Source organism: Pygoscelis adeliae, unplaced genomic scaffold, assembly GCF_000699105.1.
Source record: "Pygoscelis adeliae isolate BGI_AS28 unplaced genomic scaffold, ASM69910v1 Scaffold111, whole genome shotgun sequence".
NCBI classification, from domain to species: Eukaryota; Metazoa; Chordata; class Aves; order Sphenisciformes; family Spheniscidae; genus Pygoscelis; species Pygoscelis adeliae.
The window spans coordinates 250,637-262,682 of NW_008824542.1; the positions used below are offsets into that span (position 1 = coordinate 250,637).

Genomic DNA, 12,046 nt, shown 5'->3' on the forward strand with positions numbered 1-12,046 from the left:
TTCATTAATAAGAGTTTCACTCACTGCTTTACACTTGTGCATAGCCTGGGTGAGAGATAAACACATTCTGTTTTTAAACACTGGCATATAGTATGCAGTTTTGAAAATAAATTAATGTAGGACTTGATAATAACAGTGAAAGGATGGGTTTACTATCTTTTTACACAGAAAACATTTTATAGCACCTTGGTAGATGTAGAAATTGAGAGAATGAATACTTCTTGATGTAATAAGTTTTAAAAGTCACATCACTTATTTTCATAAGGTATTTGCAGTACTGTCTCAATAAATAACTCAAGAAGAGCTTCACGTTTATTAGTACTATAAATTTTTGTTAATAACAAATATAAAGTATTCCAGCATTTCTTGAAAAGTTTAAGTTGGAGGGGGAAGGGAAGAGAGAGGAAATCCCACTATCTCAATATATAAATCCAGGGAAAGAAGAAAGAAAATAACAAGAAAGAAAAAAAGATTCCAGACACATTTTCACTATTGTCCTGTTCCCCGTTCCCCTAGTCATTTGAAATATTTTCCTTTTCCAGTTTATCTTGGCATCTCAAAGCTGATTCCTCATGGGAAAGCTTTTATTTCTCATTTTAATCTTAATTAGTATTTGAGAACTACTAATTCAAAGAATTACACCTTCCCACAGATTGAAGAGATTAAGGATTTGCAAATCCTTAATATAGTCAGATTAGTGGTAGCCACTAAAAAATAGTTCTCAACTAAACGAGCAAATATGTTTAAATGGCCATGTTTCTCCTCCTATTCTAAAATTTGCTCAAGAGACCTAATAAGAACCTATTGTGTATTACTGATCACATTATAGTTAACACTTGTACAAAACCCTTCCACTGGAACACAGGACAAAGATCTTGCAGACACCAGGGATCTTGTGCTCGTCTGACTGCATCAGTAGTATCTCTCCAATACAGTATAAATGCTGCTGGTGTGATCAGCTCTATAATCACACCCTCTCTGCTCTACCACCTCCAAACATGCAGAGATCATTTTAAATCTATATACTGCCAGCACCCACTCCATAGAATTAAGCTTCTTGCCCTGTTATACAACTCTTCCTAATTCCTCTCAATTTTTTGCCTACCCCAAAACCTGAAAGAATATCAGTCTGTCAGCCATCCTCATCTGCATACCTGTTTACAAATACTATCTTCAGCTGGCAACAGAAGTCACTGTTCCTTGGAATCTGCATGAATTATATATTAGACCACTGTATAAACAACAAAATCACACAAGAAGGCAGAATCCTATATCTTATCCTGTCCTAGATAAGTAGTTTAAGCGCTCGGCTATCATCAAGCTCCTTTTAGCCTGATGTTTTCAAGTCCCTACAAACCTCACAGTCACTACTTGTACAGTGCCTCCACTTGCAGGGCATATATACTGGCTGACTGAGAAACTCCACCTAGTCTTGATCTGCACTGATTCTGTTCTCTCACTTTCTGAATTTAATTTCTAAGCATTGGCACACTGTGTAAGAGGAGTCGGCTGCCATCAGTATAGCCCTGTAAGGAAGAAGGGGCACATTCTCAACCACTAGTTAAGCATACTGGCTCTCAGGTGAATGGAGGCATCCAGCATTTCCTGATGTTCTGTATTTTCCCGGGAAGAGGTTGAAATTATATGCAAGTGCACTGAAGAATCTCTGGAAATGTTTACGTGAGAAGGGAAGCACCTAAGTGAAGCACACTGGATTTCCATCCGCAGAAGCAAACCTCTTTGCCCATGGATTCCATAATCACCTTAGAAAGGTGTGTGGAAGCTGGATCTTAGCTGACAGATAGGACACAGAAATGCTTTAAAGGAGATGCGTTGTTTCTCTAAAGCTTGCCATGGTGTTACTGTCAATTTTCCTCTACAAGTCTGTGTAGCTGAACTCCCATTCACCAAAACCCCAAAACCTTTTGTGCCAATGAAGATTACAATCACTGACTTAATTTCATTGGAGAAAAAAAGGGCATCCCAAATGTATAGAAAAAACCCACCATATATACAGACACACATATACATACACATATAGATACGACCACAACAAACTATACCTGTACTCATCTTCCTTTTACCTACCAGTAATGACCTTGGGTTTCCTAGCCATATATTCCTTCCATTTCTTGGTACTCAGCTGGGCAGGGGTTGGGATCACTACGCTGCTTACATTACAGGGCAATGTAAATAAAGCTCCCACCTAAATAATGAGAGCAAATACAATACATGCAATATTACTGAAACCTGTTTTACATTTCATTCTTGAGCTACTGATTTGGCATTATTTAAAATGTACTTCAACTGAAGAAAAACATCTTTACGTAACACTTCTGTCATTCACATCAATTGAGATGGAATGGCATTTACACAGAAGCTGTAAAAGTTGTACTTATTTTTTGCTCGTTGAGAGATCATTAACTGCTGAATTTCTATTTCATACATAAAAAGTTATTCATTACCTATTACAAGTCTTTCAATAACCTGGCTAAAAACACTTCTGTAGAGCAGTATCCAGAATGAAAAGAGAATTCAAAGGTATAGCTGACATCAGCGACTCTGCATTCCTTTGAAAAACATGTAATTTTTTTTCTCCCTACGTATTATCCTTTACCATTAATCAGCTACTGGACTATGTTTATGTCTGTATGCAAATTTCAGGCCAATAAGCACTAGTAGAAAAAAATGCGTATTTGAATACTCAAGCAATAAAACAATGCTTTTACAGCTATTAGAAAAGCCTACAAGTGTGTAATATTTCCAGTAGTAGACTGAAAAAAAATCCCTATGAGAAATTGTTACCTTGAAAACATATTCAATTCAACATATGCAGACTCTAAAAAGCCTGAGAATGTGTTTTAACTGTTTTGGCTTTTTCTCTAAAAGAACTAGCAGAAAGGCAAGCTCTTAAGATTGTAAAAAAATATTTAACCAAATATTCAGTATCCTCATGTAAAATGAAAATTACCTGGGATATTTACCAATATAAGCCTATTCCAAAAGATATTTTTGGTACAGCAATAGAAAAAGGACTTCTTTCTTTTCTGGCTGAGCATAATGGAGAATGGAGTGGCAGGGGAGGAAAAACATTACTAAAAACCTAAATAACAAGCTGAAGATGAAATATACAGCCTGATAATGGAATACCGTCTCCACAGTAAATAAAGAACATAAGTTATTCATTATAATTGTATCAGCTTTTCACTGCAGGCTCTGTTTTGATTGGCATAGATTTATTTTATAAATGCTAAAATAAAAAAACTTTCCTAAACAAGCATACATCACCTTAAACATTCAGGGAAAACATCTTCAAACTAACACTGTGGCTACGAATAATCATACTATCATTCCAAGGGAAAAAAAGAAAAAAAAAAGAAAAAGAAAAACAAGTAGGCTTGTAAATGTTTCAAGAACTCTTTTTATCCAAAATCAGCATGGAAAAGCAGAACATGCACATGCAAAATAAAAAAGCTTACCACTTCAGACTAGCTAGAAACATTTTCTAGGTTGCATACATGCCTGCCTTTTGCTAAAAGAATAGTTGAATTATGATAGCACAGAAATTATCTGTCAGGATAGGATTAAAAATTACAAAATGTTTTAGGAGATTGAAACTTAGCTAAGGTAAAGAGAAAAACGTTCCGTGGGCTTACAAATTGTCAGGACCTGCTTAGCATGCACCTTTAAAAGCCGAATTTGCTTTAAAACTAAATATTGAAGGAGCTTACACAGAGACTAGGTTTAAAAATATTATTCTTGTATCTTTTATGAGCAATATACATATCTTCATTTTTCTGCTATACCTAAATAAAAAAAAGTATTTACCTTCCCAGAGAGAGAAGAAATTTGGTCCAAAAGCAGCGTAGATGTCTCCTTGATACTCTTTCTTGCCAGGCTCCTGAACAGAACTGTTTAAGGAACCTCATCTTCACAAAGAACTGTATGCATCTCTATTTTACAAATCATGTTAGCATCATATTTCAAATAAGGACTGCAAGTGTCTAATATTTGATACTCCAGTACCACAAAATATACAAAACTCACCTTTCCAGGCAAAGTGGTACGTACACTTGGAAATGTCATATGATGAAATACATCACTGACATCTAAAATACAGGCAGGCATAAACAGGTATTTATACATTCAAAATCCTGGCAGGCTTATACAGCCTAAGCTACTACTGTTATACCAAGACTAGTACCAAATACATTTAAATTTAAAACCAATAGGAATATACCTTGAGATCTCTGCAGCATACACAACTCAAGAGAAAACTCCTCTGCTATACCTTGCCACAGATTTTGCACCTACACAATAAAAACATGATTTGTGGAAAAATGCTTCTGTATTGTGAAGCACACTATATACATTAATGAGTAAGCCTTGGGTTTTTTTAAACTTACACAGCAGTAAATATTTCTCTGTTCTTTCCCCACAAATAGCATACACCAACAGACAAAGTATATGTGCAATAATATCAAAACCAGCTGGTTATTGTTAGTGTAATTTGAATTTCAACATTAAGAAATCCAGTTGTGAAGAATCACTATGACTATTTTGGTAGGCTAGAACGGAATGAGCCCTTGTCAATCCTCATGTGTTGCTTGCATGGGTAGATCCTGATTGTCTTCTTTCTGCTACACACCATTATCAGTAGTAGTTTTAGAATCTTAAAAAAAGGATACAGCTCGAATTCCAGATCCGATATAAAAAAGGAAGGTAGATCAGAGAGCACCACCATCTGTAAAAATTCTAGCGCAGGACCATAGTAATGAAAAACCTGAAGAGACCAAATCAAAAAAAGTGTAACACTATATATGATGTTATCTCAGTAGAACTTCCTCAAGTGTTTTGCTGGAGGCATTTGCCTTACAAGTACATCTGAAAGAGCTATAAAGGAATATAAAGAGAAAAACATTTCACAATACTATGTTAAACATAATTATATAAAAAACAAGGAAAGTATTTAATTCTGTCTAATAAAACTTACTTTCTAGAATGTCAACCATGTGCATCAAATGGGTTGTAACTCTTATCCAAAATCAAAGAAAAATAAGATCTACCAGGAACAGATGAATGCAATCCAAAATGTACATATTTTAACAATGAAAATAATAATCTTTTAACTGATAATCGTTTTCATAAACACTCATTTTTGTTTTCATCAACAAATATGATTCTGAAGTTCCCATCAAATATCTACTTTCAGTGGAAAACATGAAACAGCAACAGTAATTAAAAAAAAAACCACAAAAAAAAACTTTCAAAATTAAGTAGAAAAGGTTAGATAAATACAGAATTCATAAATAAATTACATATTTTGAGTATTAAGATTGAACAAAGTCTCAATTTCTACTTGAAAAAAAAAATCGGTATCACATTCCTAAGAACAAACAGATGAAATTTTAAGGACCTGTTTCGGAACACACACGAACAAAAGAAGCATTCCTCAATCTTATGCAATCATTACTTTTATGTTTAGTTTTCAATTCTGACTAAGGTTTCCCCATTTTCTCAGGAAAGTAAAATACATGAATTCTAGTGGCTCAAAGAAGGATCAAGAATAATACTTGCCTCTGGCAAAGCATCAGTATTCCTCAATTGCCGCTCTCTTTTAACAGCAAAGCAAGAACTTAAATGTGAAGTGCTGAATGTCTTTGCTGAAGTGCTCTTCATACAAAATTCTGGAAAGCTAACTTCTGATCCAAACTGGGAAAAAAAAAAAAAAAGACAATAAATGTGTCAAAAGAGAGAGGAAAAATTAGCTCCTTTCAGTCAGTAACATGTATTACTATTTTAAACAATTAGTATTATATACTAATTATATAGTGTTCCAGCAGATCGTAAAACTAGGCAAAAATATTACTTAGATAACCAACTATATCCAAAACCTTAATACTGAAAACGTAAACAATGTCTTTCACAGTCACATAGCTATGTCATATGCTTGCAACAATGACTTACAGAGTTACATGATAATGATTTGTGATAGATACAAAATAATCTAATTTTGAACAAGTTCTAAGGCAAATATTTCAGAGGAGAGCATCTGGATTTCTGAAATTCAAATCTTGAAGCCTTGATCTCGTTTATCCTTTCATCGTGCTAAAATGCAAATTGTTCTCCCACCCACCCAGATACGTTACACATTACCTCTTTGAATGACATTGTCAAAACCAAATTTGGCTTAAAGCATAAAATGCACTGTACAATACATGCTTTAAATGATGTACACAGATGCTTTAAAAAAATAACCATAGCTGAAAAGAGTTATTTTACCTTTCTTTCCCATATCTGAATCTTTCCTCTCCAGAGTTCTTTTAAATCAATAATATTCATGACATTATCTGAAGATACAAAGTCTGCTGATAGATAGTCTGCAATCTTTTGCCAGCTGCTGTAAAAATAAGGAAGAATTAATCTTACTGAATTTAGTATTACAAATTAACATGCAGTGCAATTTGACTGAATTTACCTATTACTTCTTAGCACTGAATAGTCTTGTGTATGTTAAGACAGACATACATAGCTTTATATTCCACAACGTACAAGATATTATAGAATTGCTGGTTGTTGTGGTTTAACCTCAGTCGGCAACTGAGCACCACACAGCTGCTCGCTCACTCCCCGCCCCCGGTGGGATGGGGGAGAGAATCGGCAGAGTAAAAGTGAGAAAACTCATGGGTTGAGAGAAAAACAGTTTAATAATTGAAATAGAATAAAATCTTAATAATAACAATAATAATAATAAGAAGAATAAGAATATACAAAGCAAGTGATGCACAATGCAATTCCTCACCACCTGCCGACCGATGCCCAGCCAGTCCCCGAGCAGCAGCCCCCCTAGCCCAGCTTTCCCTCAGTTTATATACTGAGCATGACATCACATGGTATGGAATATCCCTTTGGCCAGTTTGGGTCAGCTGTCCTGGCTGTGCCCCCTCCCAGCTCCTTGTGCACCTCCAGCCTTCTCAGTCGGTAGAGCATGGGAAGCTGAGAAGTCCTTGACTAGTGTAAGCACTACTTAGCAACAACTAAAACATCGGTGTGTTATCACATTATTCTCATGCTAAATCCAAAACACAGCACTGTACCAGCTACTGGGAAGGAAATAGTTTTCCTTAAAACTACAAGTGTTGATCTGATCAGAGATAGGTTCCCTCAGTTGTTCATATTCTCCATGAACGTGACAGCAAAGAACTTTGTCAGACATCAAATAACACCGGCAACGGCAAGCTGCAGGCATACCATAGTAAGGCTGGGTGCTAGAAGCTGGAGCAAAGGCAGGTAGCCATCACTGGGGCTATCACTGGCCCATCTAGATGGTTCGTAGTTAGCCTTGTAAGTAGAGATATGACTGCAGCACAAGTATTACCCAAATTCATCAACAACAGAGAGAGAGAACAGCCAGTATCTGTGGGTCCTACTGGCAGTCTGTCTTCTAAGAGGAATCAGCACCATCAACAGAACAGAAAGAATAAGCGAGAGAACTTTCATCAGAGAAACTGTATGCCCAAATGGCCTCATTTTACACAAAAGGCAGCAGAAAAATTTATTCAGTCAAAAGCTGGCTGCACAGGAAGAGATCAATGAGCACTGAGATCAAGCGCCCATGGAAGTCACTGCAGTAAGTTTATCTTCCTCCGTATACCTTAGGAAGTACGATATAGTAGGTATATTGCTTATTCTATCCAAGGACTGAGCATTCAACTTCTTAATTTTAAATAGTTTTAATTTAGGATTAAGCTTAACCACATATTCTACGAAGCAAACTTGAATCTTCTGGGCATGGAGGGGAGGGGAAGTGGAGGAAACCTTGCCAAGTTATTCAATATCCACACAACAATTTACTTCACGGGGAAAAAAAGAGCAAACTACTGTGGTTTATATTGAGACACATCACAGCCTACTTCTGTCAATTAGAGGAGGACAGTAAGGAAATTACTGGACTTAATTTCAAATTGAATTAATAGTTTCAGTGTTAATACTCTTCAGAAGCATACAGGAAGTAATTGAGCATTTATACTCCATTTTCAAAAGGGACAAATCAGACACTCTTTTTTTTCCTCCCTGAAATGTAATACAAAATTTGTTTTAAAATTTTAATATAAAATTTAAAGTAAAACCAGCAGAGTTATGTATTCATTTTACAAAAACTGGAAAACTACAATCAATACAAGTTATTACGTAGCATAGTACAACCTCAAAACATCCTATGCACACTGAAGCCACTAGTGATGGAAAGGAAAGAGAAAATATTTTACCTTCTGCTCTCACAGAAACAGGAACTTCAGAGGACTTGCTTTTTTGCCTGCCCCTCTGGTTAGGGCATGGATTTACAATAAATCAGCATGAGTAATTCCTCCCCTCAAACAATAATAGAAGACAAATCTATGTATTTTCAAAGTATACATGTAAAGTACTCAAGACGCTGTTTTTAACCACTGACTTATACTAACACAAGAGTGACCTTGTTTATAGACCTAAAATAAATGGCATACCCTTTAGAGTCATTTGCTGCAATAGTGATCTGCGCAGAGTGCCATTCTCTCAGGTGTTTCAGGGCACCGATAGCACGTAAGCAGTCTTTTAACTTGGGTCCATCTCGTTCAACAGCCTGCAGTATTACATCAACCATTGCTCTGCCTATAAAAAGTTATATATGACTCAAAGTACCATTATTCAGTAAATGATTCAGTCATTTAAAGATAGAAAAGTACTGATTATCACTGACTGCACTGAAATGCGCTTAAAGATCAGTTAACTTCAGCAAGATTTAAAACACTTTTCACACATTTTAGCTCATTGCTCGCTGCTCCTCTTAGATTGACGCAAAATAAAGTATTTTGCCATTCGCTCAGTTACAGCGATTCTATACCTTTCTCCTCTCACTCAGCACTGTACCTGGCAGATCAGAGGTGTCTCCAGTACAACTACACTATGTCATTTTCCTCTTTTAACACCTCTGAACTGCTATTTCTCATTTTTTCTGCATTCAGTTCCTTTGCTATCCCAAATCAACTACTGCAACATTATGTAATCCTAACATGCAAGGTGATACGCATCTCCAGTACAAAATCTGAATCCAATAGTTCTGACCTACGTTCCTTCACAGCTTCTTGGCTCCCACCCACAAGCAATCAGCTGGCAAATCAGATGTAAGCCTGATGTCAACACCTTCCATTTTTTTCATAAAAGCTTCCTGTGGTTGCATGTTGAGTTTCGTATTGCTTACTGTCTATTACTACTTTGGTGCCATTTCAGATGGAAAAATTTATCATATAAATAGCTACCTTAAACTCTACTGAAATACAGCCTTGCAAAGAAACAAGCAAACTACTCTGTAAGCTGATTTGCAGTGCCAATCATGCTCAAGTTCCTTAAACTACTTGCAAGAGCTGCATACAAGTAATTCAACTAACAAACTAACATCCTCTGAATTTGTCCATTTGACCATGATTTTACCAGCTGAGTTTTTGAAGTAATAACTAACAAGATAAACTCAAATGAGATTGCTTTTTTAAGAGACATTACCTGGGGCAGGCAGTTTATCAGCTAACTGATGCAGACTTTCCGCAGCTTCATCATAGATGCTGAAAATGAAGAGAGACATGGTTGGAAACAAAATATAAACAAAGTCATTCAGAAACAAAAACTTACAGCTAATGAATACTACCTGATGTAAGTATCTTATATCTTTAAAATTCTGCACAAACGTACCTAGGCAATGAGATATACTTATCTCCCCTTTTACTGAGGCAGAAGTAGGCTAAATGACTTCAAAACAATCTGCAGTCAAACTGGAAGTAGGATTCAAAGGATTCAAGACAGATTAGCAAGAAACTTCTTTTTGTATATATAACTGTCAGCTGTTAGGAAACTGTTCAGTTATTCTATAAAAATCATCTGTAGCTAAAAAACTTAAAGCTATGTTAAACGAAATAGAATTATTTTCAGTAGTAGTAGGGGATTGTTCATAGTTAACTGTAGCTTTGGTAATAACTTCTACTTGTTAAATTTTCTTGATTCCCTTGGGTTATTACTGTTAAATGTCAGATCGCTAAAAATAAAAATTATTAATTAATATTAATTAATTTATTTTTCAATAAAAATAATAATATGCATACTCAGTCATAGACAGTGACTCTCGACTGTTATTGTCGTCTTCCTCAAAATTTTGTATGGTTCCCAGGCATTCGTCAATACTTGTTTGGAGACAGTCTTCATTTTTCTGTGTGTCAAAATTTATTTCCTCCCAGTCAGAACTGCAGAACTAATCAAGCAAAAAGAACTAATTAAGCAAAAAGAATTTTGAACATCAGTGTTTTAACTTGCACTAGAGACAGGCAGACAGTTGAGGAATTTATATTCTGAAAAAAAATGTATGGCTTACTTGATAATAACCGCATATAACATGACTCGCAAAATACCATTTCTTTACACCTGGAATACCAGCCACTGAACAAGCTGCAAAGAGATAAAACAATTATTTAAAATAATGAATCCACTACAATCTATTCCTCCTATTATAATGAACATCTCTGTTGAAAGACTCTACGCGAGTCATTTAATGTGCCACAATGACCTGAGTTCTACTTTCTTTTAGCATCATAATTAAGTTCTGAACATATTAAGGTGTAGGTAAGTGTCTTGGCAAGTGTCTAACTATTACTGATCCTCTGACTGTTAATAAGTAAGAAAATCTTTGACCTATTCTCCATTCTGGGCAATGTTGCTCTCCATTTGCTGAAGTTGTTTCATACCTGAACTGAATCACAACTTTCATAAATATGGTTTACGCAGTTCACAAAGTGAGATGATCTCTCAACATTTCTATGCAATAAAAGGCACAGAAGTTGAAAACAGCTTAACATTCCCACCTTCATGAATTTCAACAGCTTATAGTGGTTTCCCCACATGAATCACAATTATGACAGCTGTGACAAGATGAGCCTTAACAGCTCAACACTAGATATCCAAACCAAGTAAAGAACTAAAAAAGCATTTTTTTAACAAAAAAACCCCAAACACCCAACCCCTAAAAGTACTAAAGCAGATCTTCAGAAATGTATTTTAAGATGATAAAATGATTTAATAAATATTTATGGATTAGGGTTCTGAATTGATACCCAACTGACAACTACTGCTTCCGCTGAAAAGATTGGAAGACATCATAGGAGTAATGAAAATATCAAGCTGCCCACTGACATGAGAAACAAGCCCTTTCCTACTCTTTCTTGCTAAGCTGGATTGAAATTTGTCAACCTTCAAAACCCTTCTCTTTCATTTCTTCTGTCCAATCTATTTAATCATCTCCTAACACCTCCGCTGCTGAAATGACATCAGTTCTCCACAGAAACAGCAGCAGGAGCAGTCCCACCTGCAGGTTTAGGCACACTGCAGAGATTGAGTTTCCTTAAGTTTCCGACTTGTTTCACCTAGATCATAAAATGTGCCTGGGCCAATTCCTTGATAAAATTTGCCTTACATTACTGTACATTACTGTATTTACCTGGGAATGCGCTCACATCTGCATTTATGGGTGAGTTACAGCTTTCTTTAAGGAACTGATAAACAGTTGCAGCAGTCCCAGCTGAAAAAAAAAAAAAGTTTTCCTTAAAACTACTGAATTACAGAAGTTAAGGCTTGCTTTCTTGCAAATACGGTATAAAGTTCAGTTTAATATTAGAAGTTCAGTTTTTAAAAAACCTGTCAACTACAGATTTGCAGGAGTTTAAAAAGACAAATTTTGTAAAATTCGCGTTAAAGTAATGGAGATCTCAGGAACGCTCTACCGAGTTATATAGCAGTGTCGCAATAAAACACAAAAAAAACCCTAAGTTTCTGAAGGTTTAAGTCATTAAAAACTTGTAGTCTAGTAGAAAAAAAAAAAAAAAAGAGGGATTTAACGAGGTAGGGATCCAGAAAAGCCTGCACGGGCGCAGATCCTAGACCAGCGACCGTAAAGAAAAGCCCTCGTTAAGCAAGCTCGGATGGGCCCGCGGCAGGCGGCTCCCCACACGGCGCGGCCTCCAGCCCCCCC

The 12,046-nt window shown here is 35.9% G+C and overlaps 1 protein-coding gene across 1 annotated transcript in view; it reads right to left on the bottom strand.

The window, feature by feature from the left end:
* The window catches only part of MTBP (MDM2 binding protein), a 29,482-nt gene that overhangs the window by 16,618 nt on the left and 818 nt on the right, over positions 1-12,046 (bottom strand). The window contains exons 2-11 of the mRNA XM_009321686.1: positions 11,516-11,596; positions 10,397-10,470; positions 10,131-10,276; positions 9,538-9,596; positions 8,505-8,649; positions 6,283-6,400; positions 5,578-5,712; positions 4,689-4,783; positions 3,829-3,898; positions 2,089-2,206 (exon numbers count right to left, since the gene is read on the bottom strand). Of these exons, the coding sequence (XP_009319961.1) occupies positions 2,089-2,206; positions 3,829-3,898; positions 4,689-4,783; positions 5,578-5,712; positions 6,283-6,400; positions 8,505-8,649; positions 9,538-9,596; positions 10,131-10,276; positions 10,397-10,470; positions 11,516-11,596 (1,041 nt within the window). The remainder of the gene's footprint in view (positions 1-2,088; positions 2,207-3,828; positions 3,899-4,688; positions 4,784-5,577; positions 5,713-6,282; positions 6,401-8,504; positions 8,650-9,537; positions 9,597-10,130; positions 10,277-10,396; positions 10,471-11,515; positions 11,597-12,046) is intronic.